The following is a 14094-nucleotide window of genomic DNA, read 5'->3' as shown; positions in this document are numbered from 1 at the left end:
AGCCAGATGCAGTCATCTAAAGAACCACTTTTGGCTCCGGAGCCATAGGTTTCCTACCCCTGCTCTAAATTAAAGTGACTGATTTGTGGTAAATGTTCATTAATTTCACAGCACACCTTACCTGCCCCCTCCCAAAAAAACAACTATTTAGTTCAACATTTTCCCCGGACTTGGATGCAGCCATGGACCATGTCAAGTATTTGCTCCATCAACAGTCTTTCTGACGCACATAGCTACTTTTGATACATATTTGGCAAGTAAGCAAGAGTCGTTAAAGAAGGTGGTGGAAGTGGGAGGTGGGTGATATCTCCACTGGCAACAGTGAGTGATAACCTGCAGCCGAGCAAAGCGGCTTCGATCCGGCTGCATGAAGGCTAAACACAGGCCGCGTTTGTCGTGCGGTGCATAAAGGCCGTCTTCATCAGCATCCTGATATTTTTGTCTTGTGGCCTTTTTTCTCGCTACGTCCAATGGGGACCTGCCAATCTCCCCACTGAGGGCTGGAAGAAATAGTGTGGTATTTTCAAGCAGTACACTAAACTCAGCCATGGTTTTAAATTAAGCGTGGGGTTAAGAGGAGGGGCCAGTGGTGGGTGCTGTTGAAATCCTTCTGGCAGTGTTGGGTGCAAATAAGGATGTTAGTTTGAATGGAGGAGTCTCACTCGCTAGGATGAAGACGCTATACGTTGACAGTGTACATACATGCGATGCTCTCTGGAGACTACAGTGAGAGTTTGTGCTGCGTTCTTTTATGACCACCATTCCCTCATAGCCGCTTTCTGCTCACAAATGATTAGCTTAGTTTGACAGGGATAAAGAGGCTTTGGGGGCTAAATTGGGGTGTTTATTCATATGCTCATAGCAATGAGTACAACATTTGGCCCAACAGTGTTACTGTGTGAATGATAGTACTGTCTTTTATGCATTAACCTAACGTTCATTTGTCATTATTATTCATGCATTATTCACAGAGAAATTAATTAAGTAACTGTACGGTAATGTTACTTTTCCCGGTTCAGCACTCAAATTCAATGTATTGCATTAAAAAGCCACAGTCGTAGTTTTTATGCAATTTGCTCACTAACCAATACATAAAAGGTTGATGGCAGCATAAATATGTATCTCCAATTTCAGTGAGTTTTGAACAGTGACAATACATGACTGGGAAGCATTGACATGATTCAGATCAGAGGATCACAGCACTTACTGAACATCCAGTCAATCCAATCATGTAATGTCTTCCCCTGATCTACTCACAGCTACCGTCATTGTAGTACCGTCACTTCCACATTTTAGTGTTGGCATGACGTTCTTTTTCTGAAATGTGGCATTACTTTTAAGCCAGATGTGACAAACACCTTCCCAAAAGTCAAACTTTTGTCTCGTCAGACCACAGTGTATTTTCCCAAAGGTCTTGCGGATCATCAAGACATTTTCTGGCAAAACTAAGATGAGCCTTAATGTTCTTTTTGTTCAGCAGTGGTTTTCGTCTTGGAACTCTGCCATGCAAGCCTTTTTTGCACAATGTCTTTCATGGAGGAATCATGAACACTGACCTTAACTGCGGCAAGCGAGGCCTGCAGTTCTTTGAATGTTGTTGTGGGGTCTTGTGACCTCATGGATGTCGTCGTCGCTGTGCTCTTGGGGTAATTTTGGTTGGCCGGCCACTCCTGGGAAGGTTCACCACTGTTCCATGTTTTCACCATTTGTGGATAATAGCTCGCACTGTGGTTCGCTGGACTCCCAGAACTTTAGAAATGGCTTTATAACCTTTTCCAGACTGACAGATCTCAATTAATCTCAGTTATGTCACTTTTTCACACAGGGCAAAGTAGCTTTGTATGTTTTTTCTCCCTTAATAATAAAAAGTTGCATTTAAAACAACATTTTGTGTTGAGTTGTGTTGTCATTGACTAATATTTAAATTTGTCTAATGATCTGAAATATTTCAGTGTGACAAACATGCAAAAAAATAGAAAATCAGGAAGGGGACAAACACTTTTTCACACCACTGTATGTAGTATTCTGGTCACTAGGCTTCAGTAATGTTACATTGACGAGACATGACATTATATCACCTTCACACAGCATGTAGTCTGCCATGGCATGTCCGCCATGATAGAGTGAAAAAAGTTATCTTCCCTTTTTGTGTGGAAGTGGTAAACATTTGGCTTCTTACTTTCTCCCTCTTCCCCACTCTGTTTCAAACACTCGCTTAGGTTTAGAATAAGTAAACTGAAGAAAGTAAATTGGAGAGGCTAACTAGTTAGCCCGGTAGCTTTCTCTGCTAGCAGCGACCGTTTCTTACGTAGGGTTGGGGATCGAGTCTCGAGCATCGATGGGAACCGAGACTAACATTGCGATTCTCCCAGGATCATTCACATTTTAAAATTTCGATTCCTAGTTTCGATGCTCACTTCACAAACAGCCACGAGCATCAACTTAGAAGCAGCAACTACAAAGTTTGGCTTAGCATCATAAAGAAAAAGCGGTCGGCTCAGTGCAACATTTGCAACACGATATCATGCAAAGGAGGGCCAACATGATTAAACACCTCCACATTCATGGTGCGGAAATAACAAGAATACTGTCTTTGATACGCTACGTCGGACTTCTTCGAAGCAGTCAAAATCAGGGAAGTCAAACAATAAATGATGACTGTCTCATGCCAATGTAACCAAGGGTTTCGGGGTGCCCGCTGATGTGGAACTTCGGTGTAGATAAACGACGGGGGGAGCTACGGCTCTAGAAGGTAAGTTTATTCATGTGCACAGCTAGTCTCATTTAGCAAGTCAAGACACCTTCTCAACAAACACAACAAAACAAGAGCTCCGTTGGCTACATCCTGTTTACTTTTAACAAAATAAGGGGGTCATAAAAAATAGCTTGCGCCAACAATGAGGCAGCAAACTAAATATACTAGTGCTAAGTAGCCCGTGTACTTTTCAAATATTTCATCTATTAATATTAAATCCTACTTTGCGGAAATTCACTTACCATGGTCAAGTCTGGTCTGTAAAACAACCAAAATGATGCCATTTTGTATCCAGTATGTGTTCAAGTACTTGTAGCAGGTCTTGTTAACTGCTTGTGCTCCATTGAGAATAAGCTGACCAAACGCCGTTTTCCCAGGACATGTCCTGTTTTCACGTCCTATACTGTTTGGTTTTTTTCCTTTAGAATTTGCTAAAAATGTCCCGGCTTTCATTGTTTTTTAATGGGACATTAAATTGACCAACATGAGGGCATGCTACTGCATGTGACGTAATCCCTGAGAGGCTTCCGTGTGGGCGGCTTTTTGAATTAGTGTTGCTAAAAAAAAAAACATAAAACATATGCACAGATTTAATCCTCTGGCGCTTGCGGCGTTGGAGTCTAGTAAAATAAAGGTCGTCACGCACAACAGCGGCTCAAATTCCCAAGTTCTCGCGACTTTAGAGGACACATTTTTCCTGAAAATATTGGTTAAATTCCAAAGCTTAACAAGCATTCAGGTTCCTGTGTTGTTCTGTTTTTGGAATAATTTTTGTGCCAATTTTGGAACATTCATGAACGTTCTTCCTTTGGAAATTGTGTATTAGCGTGTTATATAGTATATTGTAATAAACAATTCTATGCGATTCCAAGATAATTGTATCCATACAGAGGCGGCATACTTTATTGAAATTATAAGGAATTTCATTGCTGGGCTGAGTGTCCTGGTTTTCGGTAATGAAAATATGGTCACCCTAATTTGAGAATGTATCTGTGAAGTTCATGTTTTCGACTGTTTGTATTTTCAGGCTTGTAAAAGATATCTTCGAACCATGCAAACAAATGACCAAAACAATTACAATGTTATCAATTTTCAGTGAAAATTATTAAAAATATTATTCTGATTGTCAGTACAAGGGAAAAAGAATCTGCAATTAGGAGTCTGCAATTAGGAGGAATGGTGACAAGTGACTCCTGAGATAAACACTTGACTTTTACAAGCCTCAAGTGTTTACACTGAGGCCACAGAAAAGGGCAACAATCACAATCTTCAAATGTGAAAAGCAGACTCTCAAGGTCTAGTGCGGTGATGGTGAGGATGGAGAGGAGAAATAAGGATGAGGAGCCTGTTCCTGCAGGCTGCTGTCTGCCACGTGACAACAGAAAGTAGTAGTGGAGGCCAAGGCCAAGTTGTGGCACTCGCAGTCTTGGCTGAGGATGTCACAGAGCCTACAGGAAGCCATGCTTGACTTGTCTCATCACGTCAAGCCAGTAAAGCTGCAGGTCAGCATGCTGAGTGCTCTTTAGCGATGCCCTCAGTGGCTCCATTTCCTCCAGCTCAGTGGCCAGCCAGGAGACAACATCAGCATCTCTCAGTAGTGAAAAAAGCCACTGTGCTTCCTCTTAAGTGTAATTCAAATGTTACGGTCAAAAAGATCAAATGAAGGAGAAAAAGAGATTGGCTAAAAAGTGAGCAGAAGTGACACAGTACAACACAAGTTTCTACATGCTTGTGTTTTGCCTGGAAAGGTTCTGATGGGTTCAAAAGAGTCAAACCTGATATCACTCTACTGGTCGCCTGTGTTGACTACTGTATAACACCATTAACTGGGGGAAGTTACTTATTTTGCTGTGTTCCAGTGGTTTTCTGCTGCAAATACCACGGCCCGTTGACAGCAGGAGGAAGCCTAGTGGGGAGAGGTGAGAAAAAAAATTCAAATATATCAGCAATAATGAGATCCAACACAAGAGCCATCAAAAAAGACAATCGTGCTCAGTTTATAGAGGTAATAACAATGACTACGTGTGTTTAGCCTTGTGGTTATAATTTTCAATGACGTAGAACTGTACCGCATCATACTGCAAATGAAGTGCGGTCAGGGAGGTAGGCAAATGTTTGTCAACTGAACTGTTATCAGGGGCGGATTTAGCTTTTTTGAAAAGGGCTGGGTGTGGCCAAGGCTGTAGGCTGAGGCGCTGGAAATGGGGCAGGGGGTGTGGGGGCCCTCCCCCATAATTTTTTTTTAAAATTAGACCTCATTTCCTGCAATCTGGTGATATCTAAGACCAATTTTATGTCCTTAATTTCAAGAGTTTGTTATTTTTATCCTTGGAATATATCGTTTAAGCCAAAACATTCTATTTATAAAATTACCGGTAGGAGAAACCCATTTTAGCTCAATTTCCTGAAATATTTTCCAATTTGAAGCAGCTGTAAATTCCGAGGATTTGAGTATAATTTTATGTCACTGGGGATCGCTTTTCTGGTTAATTTTCATTGATAATAGACAACAGTTTTCCTTATAGTCATGATGCCAGAACCTTTATTTTGCACCTCCACCTAAATAGCCATGTACAGCACACGTTCAATGTCCAATGTAAATGATCAGCCTGACAGTGGGTTCAGGAATAGCATGCGTCTCGGTTGCATTCTGGCATATGCGTCCACCACGCGCCCATAATTCAGATGCATGTCAGATGCATGTCCCTATGGACATACATCACAATCAGGCAAAAAAAAATCGTGTGTGCCTCAAAACGTTCCTCTAAATCCGCGCCTGCCGGAGTTATAAATGTATTTTCTGTATAATTACAATTATTTCTAACATTTGCTTAAGTAAAAATTGCTGAATTTGCACATCCTCATAAAATATAGAGCAGAAACATGAGGTGAGGTTGCCGCACGTCTCGACTCATTTGTGCGCAGCTGAGCGATTGCTTTTGAGCACTGGACTGAGTGCACTGAATGCCCAGTTGAGTTTGTCAGCATGTCGCTCATATTAACGTTTGCAGAAACATTTAACAAACATAATGGCTTTCTAATGTGTTTAATCTAAGTGTGACATGATTATTCTTACTAATCGGACAATAAAAGACTTAAACTCAACGTAAGGAGGACTTTTACAAACAACTTAAGACTTTTTCCAGGAGGAAAGCAGCTTAGACTTCACAAATATAAAATTACGCATTGTTTTCAGTTGTACATACATAAAAAATGAAATGGGATTCAAAATATAAGAAAACCTTTTACCTAAAGTGAATTATTCTATGTGAAGTATTCTACTCTATTACTGTTTTTCTCGTTATCCTCTGAATGAGCAACCTGTAATTACATTAGAGCACAATAAGTTTTTTTAAAACGCCAGTGCCATTAACCTCACCGCACGTCACTGCGTTATACTGAGAGCTGTTTTAAATTTTTTTTGTTATTTAGCTACATATGCAATTCAATTCATTTACCCCCCTTGAAATCCTACACAAAATAACCAATGCCGACTTGGTGAAAAAAAACGTTTTTGGAAATGTTTGCATATGTATTAAAAATAAAAAAAACTTTATTATACATACATACGACACACACACACACACACACCACTACATACAATAAAGCTGTACAAAAAACACCACCACAAAAATAGTAAGGCCTGTAACTAATTTGTATCTTTTATTTCTACCACACGTACAACAATACATACATACATAGATAACTGCATATCCAAGACTGTTGCCGCTCTTCGGACGTTAGATGATAGTACAGTACTGTATTGTACTATCTTGCAAGGTACCTACGCAGACGTTTTCTTTTCAACAGCACCCTCTTCCGGGGAACGTACTGAAGTGGCGCTCCTGGTGGTGGCCTGACTTTCCACACACTGCTCCTGCTAAATATGAAAACAAGCAGTGTATATGCATTTTGGAACCAATAATACATATGCATATATATTTGTATGGTTTACAACTTGGTGCCACCTTGACTGAAAGCTTCTGGATTTTCTCCTCTAATTCTTTGATGATGTTCTCTTTGTCCGCAGCCACTTGGTACAAGTTCTGGATGAGAGTATTCTGCATGGACAGCTCTGTGTCCAACTTCTGTACCGTTCTTGGCTGAGTCACCGTGGTCTGTGCTTCCAACTGTTTGGTTAGCTGACTCAGCATCTCTTGCATCTGGGCCTTCTCCTTCTGTTACGTATTGTTGGACGGTGTCAATCAAAAATGAGTATTTTTAGCCTTCTAAAGGCAGATTGTTTTATACAGCAGATATGTTAGCGAGAGATTACCAGCAGAACGTCCACAAGCTCGTCGTCATGTTTACTTTTCACCCTTAGGGCCGATATTTGAGCTGCCTTTTCGTCGGACAAGCATTTGTTCCTGGCTTTGGAGGCTTCCAGCTTCTTCTTCACATCTTCATGCGCTTTCTGGAGAGCTTCATAGCTAGCTGAAATCCTCTTGAAAAGAACAAAATGAGTTGGGTTACTTCACAGAGAAATCTAGATAAATAACTACTAAAAAGGTATACACACCTCAAAGGCTTCCTTCTTCTCCTTCTCAATTGTGCGGATGTAGCTGATGTTTCGGACCTGAGTTGGGATTTTTTGAGGATTTCCAAAACCAGGAAGTTCTTCTTCCACGTTCTGCACACTTGACTGAGTCGTCGCCTTCTTTAGCTGCTGCTCCAGGTCTCGCACCTGTTGTACAGTAGACACTCTAGTATTATCTAGTATTTTACCAGTAAAAAATATAATTTTACCCTTGCGTGGAGAGCCAGTATCTGCTGTGCACGTCCTCTAAAGCTACCTGGACTGCTCAGTAACTGCTGAATGTTTACATCTTCACCGACCTCGCTCATCAAAACCTAAAACAAAGATCATTACTATCTATCTTGTTTGGTGGCCATGACAGATGAGATGTTTTGCACCTTCTGAGCCACTTTTAACTCCTGCTTGAGAAACTGAACCTGGTTGCGGTACTCAGTGGCTTTGAGCTGGGCAGCAGCTAATTTCTCTTTCAGGGTCTTCATCACTGGACTCTCCTGTTTTTATGGACAAACAATACAAAAAATGTATTTATGACATGGCAGTATTTAATTTAACAGGTAAATTAAGATTAGGGTAGGGCACCGAGTCTCAAGCCTGGATGGGAACCGGGACTAACATTGCGATTCTCCCGGGATTGTTCACATTTTTTTTTATTTAGATTGCTAGTTTCGATGCTCACTTCACAAATAGCCACAAAAACCAACAAAGAAGAAGCTGGCGAGCACTAACGAAGAAGAAGCAGCTAAAAAGTTTGGCTTACTATCATAAAAAAGAGCGGTTGGCTCAGTGCAACATTTGCAACACAACATCATGCAAAGGAGGTCAACATGAATAAACACCCCCGGATTCATGGTGGGGCCACACGGTGGCCTAGTGTGTTGGCCACACAGTCAGGAGATTGTGATTCGATTCTCCGTTGGCCATCTCTGTGTGGAGTTTGCATGTTCTCCCGGTGCGTGGGTTTTCTCCGGGTACTCCGGTTTCCTCCCACATTCCAAAAACATGCATATTCGGTTAATTGGCGACTCTAAATTGTCCGAAAGTATGAATGGGAGAGTGAATGGTTGTTTGTCTATATGTGCCCTGCACATATGACCACCTGGTGACCACTCCAGGGTGTACCCCGCTTCTCACCCGAAGTCAGCTGGAATAGCTGATAGCATACCTGCAACCCTAGTGAGCAGCATAGAAAATGCATGGATGGATTCATGGCGTGGAAATAACAAGAATACCTCATCTTTGATGCTCTATGTCGGACTTCCTCGAAGCAGTCAGCATCAGGGAAGTCAAAACAATGTAACCGAGGGTTTCAGAGTGACTGCTGATGCGGAAGTTTGGTGTAAATAAAGGACGGGAGCTACGGCTCTAGGAGTTTGTATAGTGTGTGTTCCACACCAAAACACATACTATGTTCTCCCTTCATCCACACATGTAAACACTGTGGAATATATACACAACAATAGCCAGGCGCAGTGATACGACGGGAGAGAAAGTAACGGCGAGCAATTGTGAGGAGGCATTTTTGTCACGCAAATGTATTACTCTTTTAAACGCATAATGTTTTGAGAAGCCAAACTCTTTACTTAAGTGGCCCCACTAACCCCCACTCACCCCACTAACTAACCAGAACTACATTCCTCATCACCAAAATCTGACCAGAACTTGGGTCACGGGACGAAGTGGGGGGGTAAATCACTGCTGAGAGGGATGTCATACAACTTCATGTAAAAAAATCCAAACTATCCCTGTGTTTGTGTTTGACTTTGACTGTGTGTCACATGGCAGCCATAAAACTTAACTTACCTCAGTGTCATTAGAGAAGTTTGATTTCTGGACACAGTTTGCATCAGTCTTTTGTCCTGGTATTAACTGCAGAGCAGCATGCAGCTGTATGGAAGAAGCAAGAAATCTAAATGGAAACGTAGAAATGACATGAAATTATCCATCAGAACCAACCTGCTTCTCAAGATCCTTGATTCTGTTGTTGTGCTGCCTGAATTTAGATTTTTCCCGCTCCACTTCTGCAGTCAGCTCTCGGTTCTTCTTGGACAACGACACGATCTTGACAGCAGCCGCATCTCCTGCCAAGCTGTTTGCACCTAAACAACACGCACTTATGGCTTGTGCCATTGATGCAAAAGTTATTTAAAAACATACCAGCCAAGATCAACACTCTCTCGTCCTCCAGTTTCATCCTGATGTTGTTTATTTCAAAGTCCTTTTCGCCAAGAAGTTTTAACAGACTGTTGTTTTCATCTCTTAGCTCCCTCATTTGGTTCATCAAACTCTCATTCTGTCTGAGTCTACATGAAACAATTGAGAAAATAATGGGGGGTGGGATGATTGCATGTAAGTATCAACGCGGCCATTTTGTGCACACATCCTGAGTTCAAATGTTAATTTTAATATCCATCCATCCGTCCATTTTCTATACCGCTTCTCCTCATTAGGGTCGCGGGGGCATGTTGGAGCCTAACCCAGCTTAATAAAACAAAACTGGTTCAGCAAATTCTTAAGTGTATATGGAACAATTGTAGAAATTATAGGTTAAAATCACTATAAACAATGAGTGAATAAGGAGTGCTTAAAAGTATCAATGCGGCAATCTGAAAGTTTTAATTTGGCTTTATACCGTTTCTAAAGTTAAAAACATCAACAAGTTTAGCCACTTCATATTTAAATACTTTGTATAAAAACTCACAGATTGTTTTCCCAATTGATGGTCTGGTTTTGCATTGTTTCATTAGCTTCCTGGAGCCAGCAAGCTAGTTAACAACCAGTTGACGGATAAACACACCAATCAAAATCTACCCAAATAGTTTGAAACGGTGTGCATTACCACACTCTGTTGCACACATTGAGTGCTTATTGCGCAAGTACTGCGCGAAAAAGCGTTATTATTCATTCTCGGGTATGTCAGCCTTTTATGCGCAAACGCATTGGCACGAGCGACGTGCTGCCCTTTGTGCGCACTAACAACCGGAATGCCCTTTATTACGCAACTTGATTTAGTCACACATTGTTGTTGCGTCATATATGAAGTCCTTCAAGTCAAGCAGGTGTAAAGGATCATGAACACAACAGCCACAGCGGTTGTTGGTCAATTAAAAGTGCGAAAAAACGAGCGATTTCATTTGGTGTTACCTGTTCTCAACATCAGCGTGTAGGCCGGCCATGTTGGAGCGATACAAGTCAGCGTCAATGAGTGAAGACCAATGAATTCAAGGTAAATTTATCTAAGGGTGGAATAAATGATATGTAATAAATTACATTTTTCCAATGTATTTAAATATGTTGTGATATTTATTAAACTAAGCGTGTCACTAATGCACCTGAGATCATAGTACACGCAACATACATAATAAACAATGCTATTTTGTGAGAATTTTCCAATACTATATATTTTTTTTACTATAAAAATTACATCTCTAGTTCAGATTACGCAAAACATGTGTACAACAAATTAAACATAGTGGCAGTAGCATGCATTATTCCTATTAAACATAATCTGACAGCATGAAACAGAATATATTTATGGTGTATTACCATCACTTTTTATAGACTTTTAATTTAAACATTAAAAACATTATACTCGCTAAAATATGAACTGAACTCTTCTAATTGCAATGTAATATAGGAAAAAAATCATTTTATGAAGAATTCTTAGGGTTTTTTCCCCACTTTTTACAGATATTAAATTAAAAGAAATGTCAGCAATTGTAATTTGGGCCCTGCTTGATTTTCTCCTCCAATTCTTTGATGGTGTTCTCTTTGTCAGCCACCAGTTGGTACAAACTCTGGATGAGAGTTTTTTGCATTGTGAGCTCGCTGCTGAGCGATGGTACCGAGCTGGGATGGGTCACCGTGTTCTGTTTGGTGAGCTGACTCAGCATCTCTAGCATCCGGCCCTTCTCTTTCTGCCATAGAAAGAAGAGGAGAGTTTATTGTTCCATCAACATTAACTTTGAGGTAGTCAACCTTATATGCCCTAATGTCTTACCAGCAGGGCATCCACAAGCTCATCATCATGTTTACTCTTCACTAGCAGAGCAGATATCTGAGCCTTCAGAGTTTTGGCTTCCGCAGACAGACATTTGTTCCTGGCTTTGGAGGCTTCCAGTTCCTTCCTCACTTTATCATGTTCTTTCTGGAGGGTTTCATAGCTGGCTGAGATCCTCTGAAGTGGTATTAAAACAAAGATGCAGCATTATGTCTTCATTTAAGCTAAAAATAAAAAATAAAAATCACACCTGAAAGGCTTCATTCTTCTCCTTTTTGATGCTGCAGAGGTGGCTGATGTTTCTGCCCTGACTTGGGATTTTAAGAAGAACACCAGGAAGTTCATCATTCAGGTCACTTGACAGAGAGGACTTCAGCTTTAGCTGCTGCTCGAGGTCACGCACCTGTCACACACACTGCTCACTTTAGATCATCCTTAGTAAATGTAGCTCCTATTTTTATTTCACATTATTTTCTTCGATTGGAATTTTTTGTATTTTCATACATTTATTTTTAGTTTAATGACAATAATTTGCATCATAATTTATAGCAAGCACTGCCCTTTTTGCTAGTGAGCATTCATACTAGCTTTGCAGACAAGGTGCAGACAATTTGCAGCCGAGGTTTCCATGGAACGTGTAGTTAGGGGAATTGTGGAAATATTCAGTGTTGGACACTCAAAGAAAATAATCACAATGAGTGAAAAAGAAAAAAAGTTTAACTTTGGTTTATTTTAACAACAAAAAGACAATTTTAAATGCAATAAATATTTTATGGTTCACTGTTAATTCAACAAAAGCCCCAAGACTCAAACCTTGTCTTTTTTTTTTTTTTTTTTAACAAAGATTATACTGTAGATTTGCAAGTGAGTAACCTAAAATTTTGAAATTGTCTGTTTTATAATTAAAAAGGAGAGTTCCAAATTGTCCATAGGTATGAATGTGAGTGTGAATGGTTGTTTGTCTATATGTGCCCTGCAATTGGCTGATGACCAGTCCAGGGTGTACCCCGCCTCTCGCCTGAAGTCAGCTGGGATAGGCTCCAGCATATCCTCGCGAACCTATGTAGGATAAGTGGCATAGAAAATGGATGGATGGATGGATGGGATAGTTAAGATTTTTTGACATGAAGTTGTATGACATCCCCATCAACAGTGGACTATAACAACAGTAACTTAATCCCACCGCCATTTGGTCCCACGAGTCCAGTTCTGGTCAGATTTCCGTAACCTAGTTCTGCTTAGTTGCTAGGTCATTTAAGTAAAGAGTTTGACTTCTCAAAACAATATGCGTTCAAGAGAGTAATACATTTGCAACATAAAAATGCCTCCTCAAAAAAAAAAAAAAAAATCTTATCTTCATCCGCAACGGAGCGCCATGGCCATCTTGTTTACGTGTGTTCCACAGCGTTGATATGCTGGGATGTACAGTACTAACCAGCATTCTAGTCAATATAGTCTCAATTTGTGTCTTTTCGTGGGCACCAGGCTCGGCAGCCAAATCTTGCGTCTACATGCACTTTCTGATGTACTGTAATTACAATCTATGGAGTCCTTCTCCAATTAGGGAGCTCATTTTCTTCATCTTACCCTTGCTTGGAGAGCCAGTATCTGCTGTGCACGTCCTCTAAAGCTGCCTGGACAGCTGAGTAAATGCTGAAGGTTGACATCTTCGCCAACCTCACTCATCAAAACCTATAAAACAAAGACCATTGCGTTAGGATCCTTATTTGCGATCCATATTTGTTTGGTAGCCATGTGAGATGAAATGTTGTGCACCTTTTGAGCCACTTTTAACTCTTGTTTGAAAGACTGAACCTGGTTGCGGTACTCAGTGGCTTTTAGCTGGGCAGCGGCTAATTTCTCCTTCAGGGTCTTCATCGCTGGATTGTCCTGTTATGGTGGACAAATATTAATAAGTAGAAGTATCTGATGGAAACATGCTGGTTTTATTACCTTTACCTCAAAGTTTTGCTGCTGCACACTGGCATCAATCTTTTGTCCCTGTGGTAGTGAATGCAGCGCAGCCTGTAGCTTTAAGAAAAGGAAACAAGACATGACACCAGTTAATATAGAAAATGGCTTGAATTGCACATCTTAACACACATCTTTCTCCAGCTCCTTGATTCTGTTGCAGTGTTGTTTGGATTTAGTCCTCTCTCGCTCTACTTCAGCAGTCAGCTCTCGGTTCTTTTTAGACAACTCCACAATCTTGACGGCAGCAACATCTCCTGCCAAGCCAGATGCACCTAACAACAGTCCACACTTCAGTCCACGGTTCATCATCTCAAAAAAGTAATAGAAACGGTGATAGAAACATACCAGCCACGACCAACTGTCTCTCTTGTTCCCATTTCTTCTTCATGTGTTTGATTACAAAGTCTTTTTCGCTCAGAAGTTTGAAGAGGCGACCATTCACATCTTTTAGTTCCCTCAGTTGGTCCAGCAAACACTGGCTGTCATGTTGAAGTCTACATGAAGTGGTTAAACGATAAGAGCAGAATACAGTTTTTTGTTTGTTTTTTTTTTTAAGTAAAACTTTCTTACCCATTTTCAATGTTGGGATTATCTTGTTTTTTAAAAAAAGCCAAATCACTGACAGACATATCCTTTTCTTTTCTTTTGTCCTGATCTTGTTGTCTGTTTTCCTGCTGTTTTTGCAGGGCTTGAAGCGGAAGATCCTTCATTTCGTCACCACCATTCTCCATGATCTGCGTTACAATGACAATGACAAAGTCGACAGAATTTCAATACAAGAGCTCTAAAAAGAAAATAGTTTATTGGAGCTGTTGCCTGCATCTCCCAAAA

General features: G+C 40.6%; 1 protein-coding gene across 6 annotated transcripts; it reads right to left on the bottom strand.

Moving 5' to 3' along the window:
• Positions 1-4476: 4476 nt before the first annotated feature.
• On the bottom strand, positions 4477-10467 carry ccdc13 (coiled-coil domain containing 13). Of its 6 annotated transcripts, none has more exons than XM_054767447.1 (11): positions 9991-10135; positions 9447-9592; positions 9246-9388; positions 9093-9176; positions 7670-7783; positions 7502-7606; positions 7275-7439; positions 7032-7199; positions 6724-6933; positions 6544-6632; positions 4477-4661 (listed from the first exon to the last, which is right to left on the bottom strand). In XM_054767447.1, exons 1-11 carry the CDS (start codon positions 10023-10025, stop codon positions 4592-4594), a joined length of 1329 nt encoding a protein of 442 aa, XP_054623422.1. In that variant the 5' UTR covers positions 10026-10135; the 3' UTR covers positions 4477-4591. The 6 variants fall into 6 exon arrangements, with proteins under 6 accessions (XP_054623422.1, XP_054623421.1, XP_054623420.1 ...); XM_054767446.1 differs by lacking the exon at positions 9991-10135 and adding an exon at positions 10434-10467 and having other exon boundaries at positions 4478-4661; positions 6544-6635; XM_054767445.1 differs by having other exon boundaries at positions 4478-4661; positions 6544-6635.
• Positions 10468-14094: the final 3627 nt, after the last annotated feature.

This window comes from Dunckerocampus dactyliophorus, chromosome 2 (assembly GCF_027744805.1).
Source record: "Dunckerocampus dactyliophorus isolate RoL2022-P2 chromosome 2, RoL_Ddac_1.1, whole genome shotgun sequence".
Classification (NCBI taxonomy): domain Eukaryota; kingdom Metazoa; phylum Chordata; class Actinopteri; order Syngnathiformes; family Syngnathidae; genus Dunckerocampus; species Dunckerocampus dactyliophorus.
The sequence above is the reverse complement of the archived record's forward strand: the minus strand, read 5'-3'. Positions and strand labels throughout refer to the sequence as shown.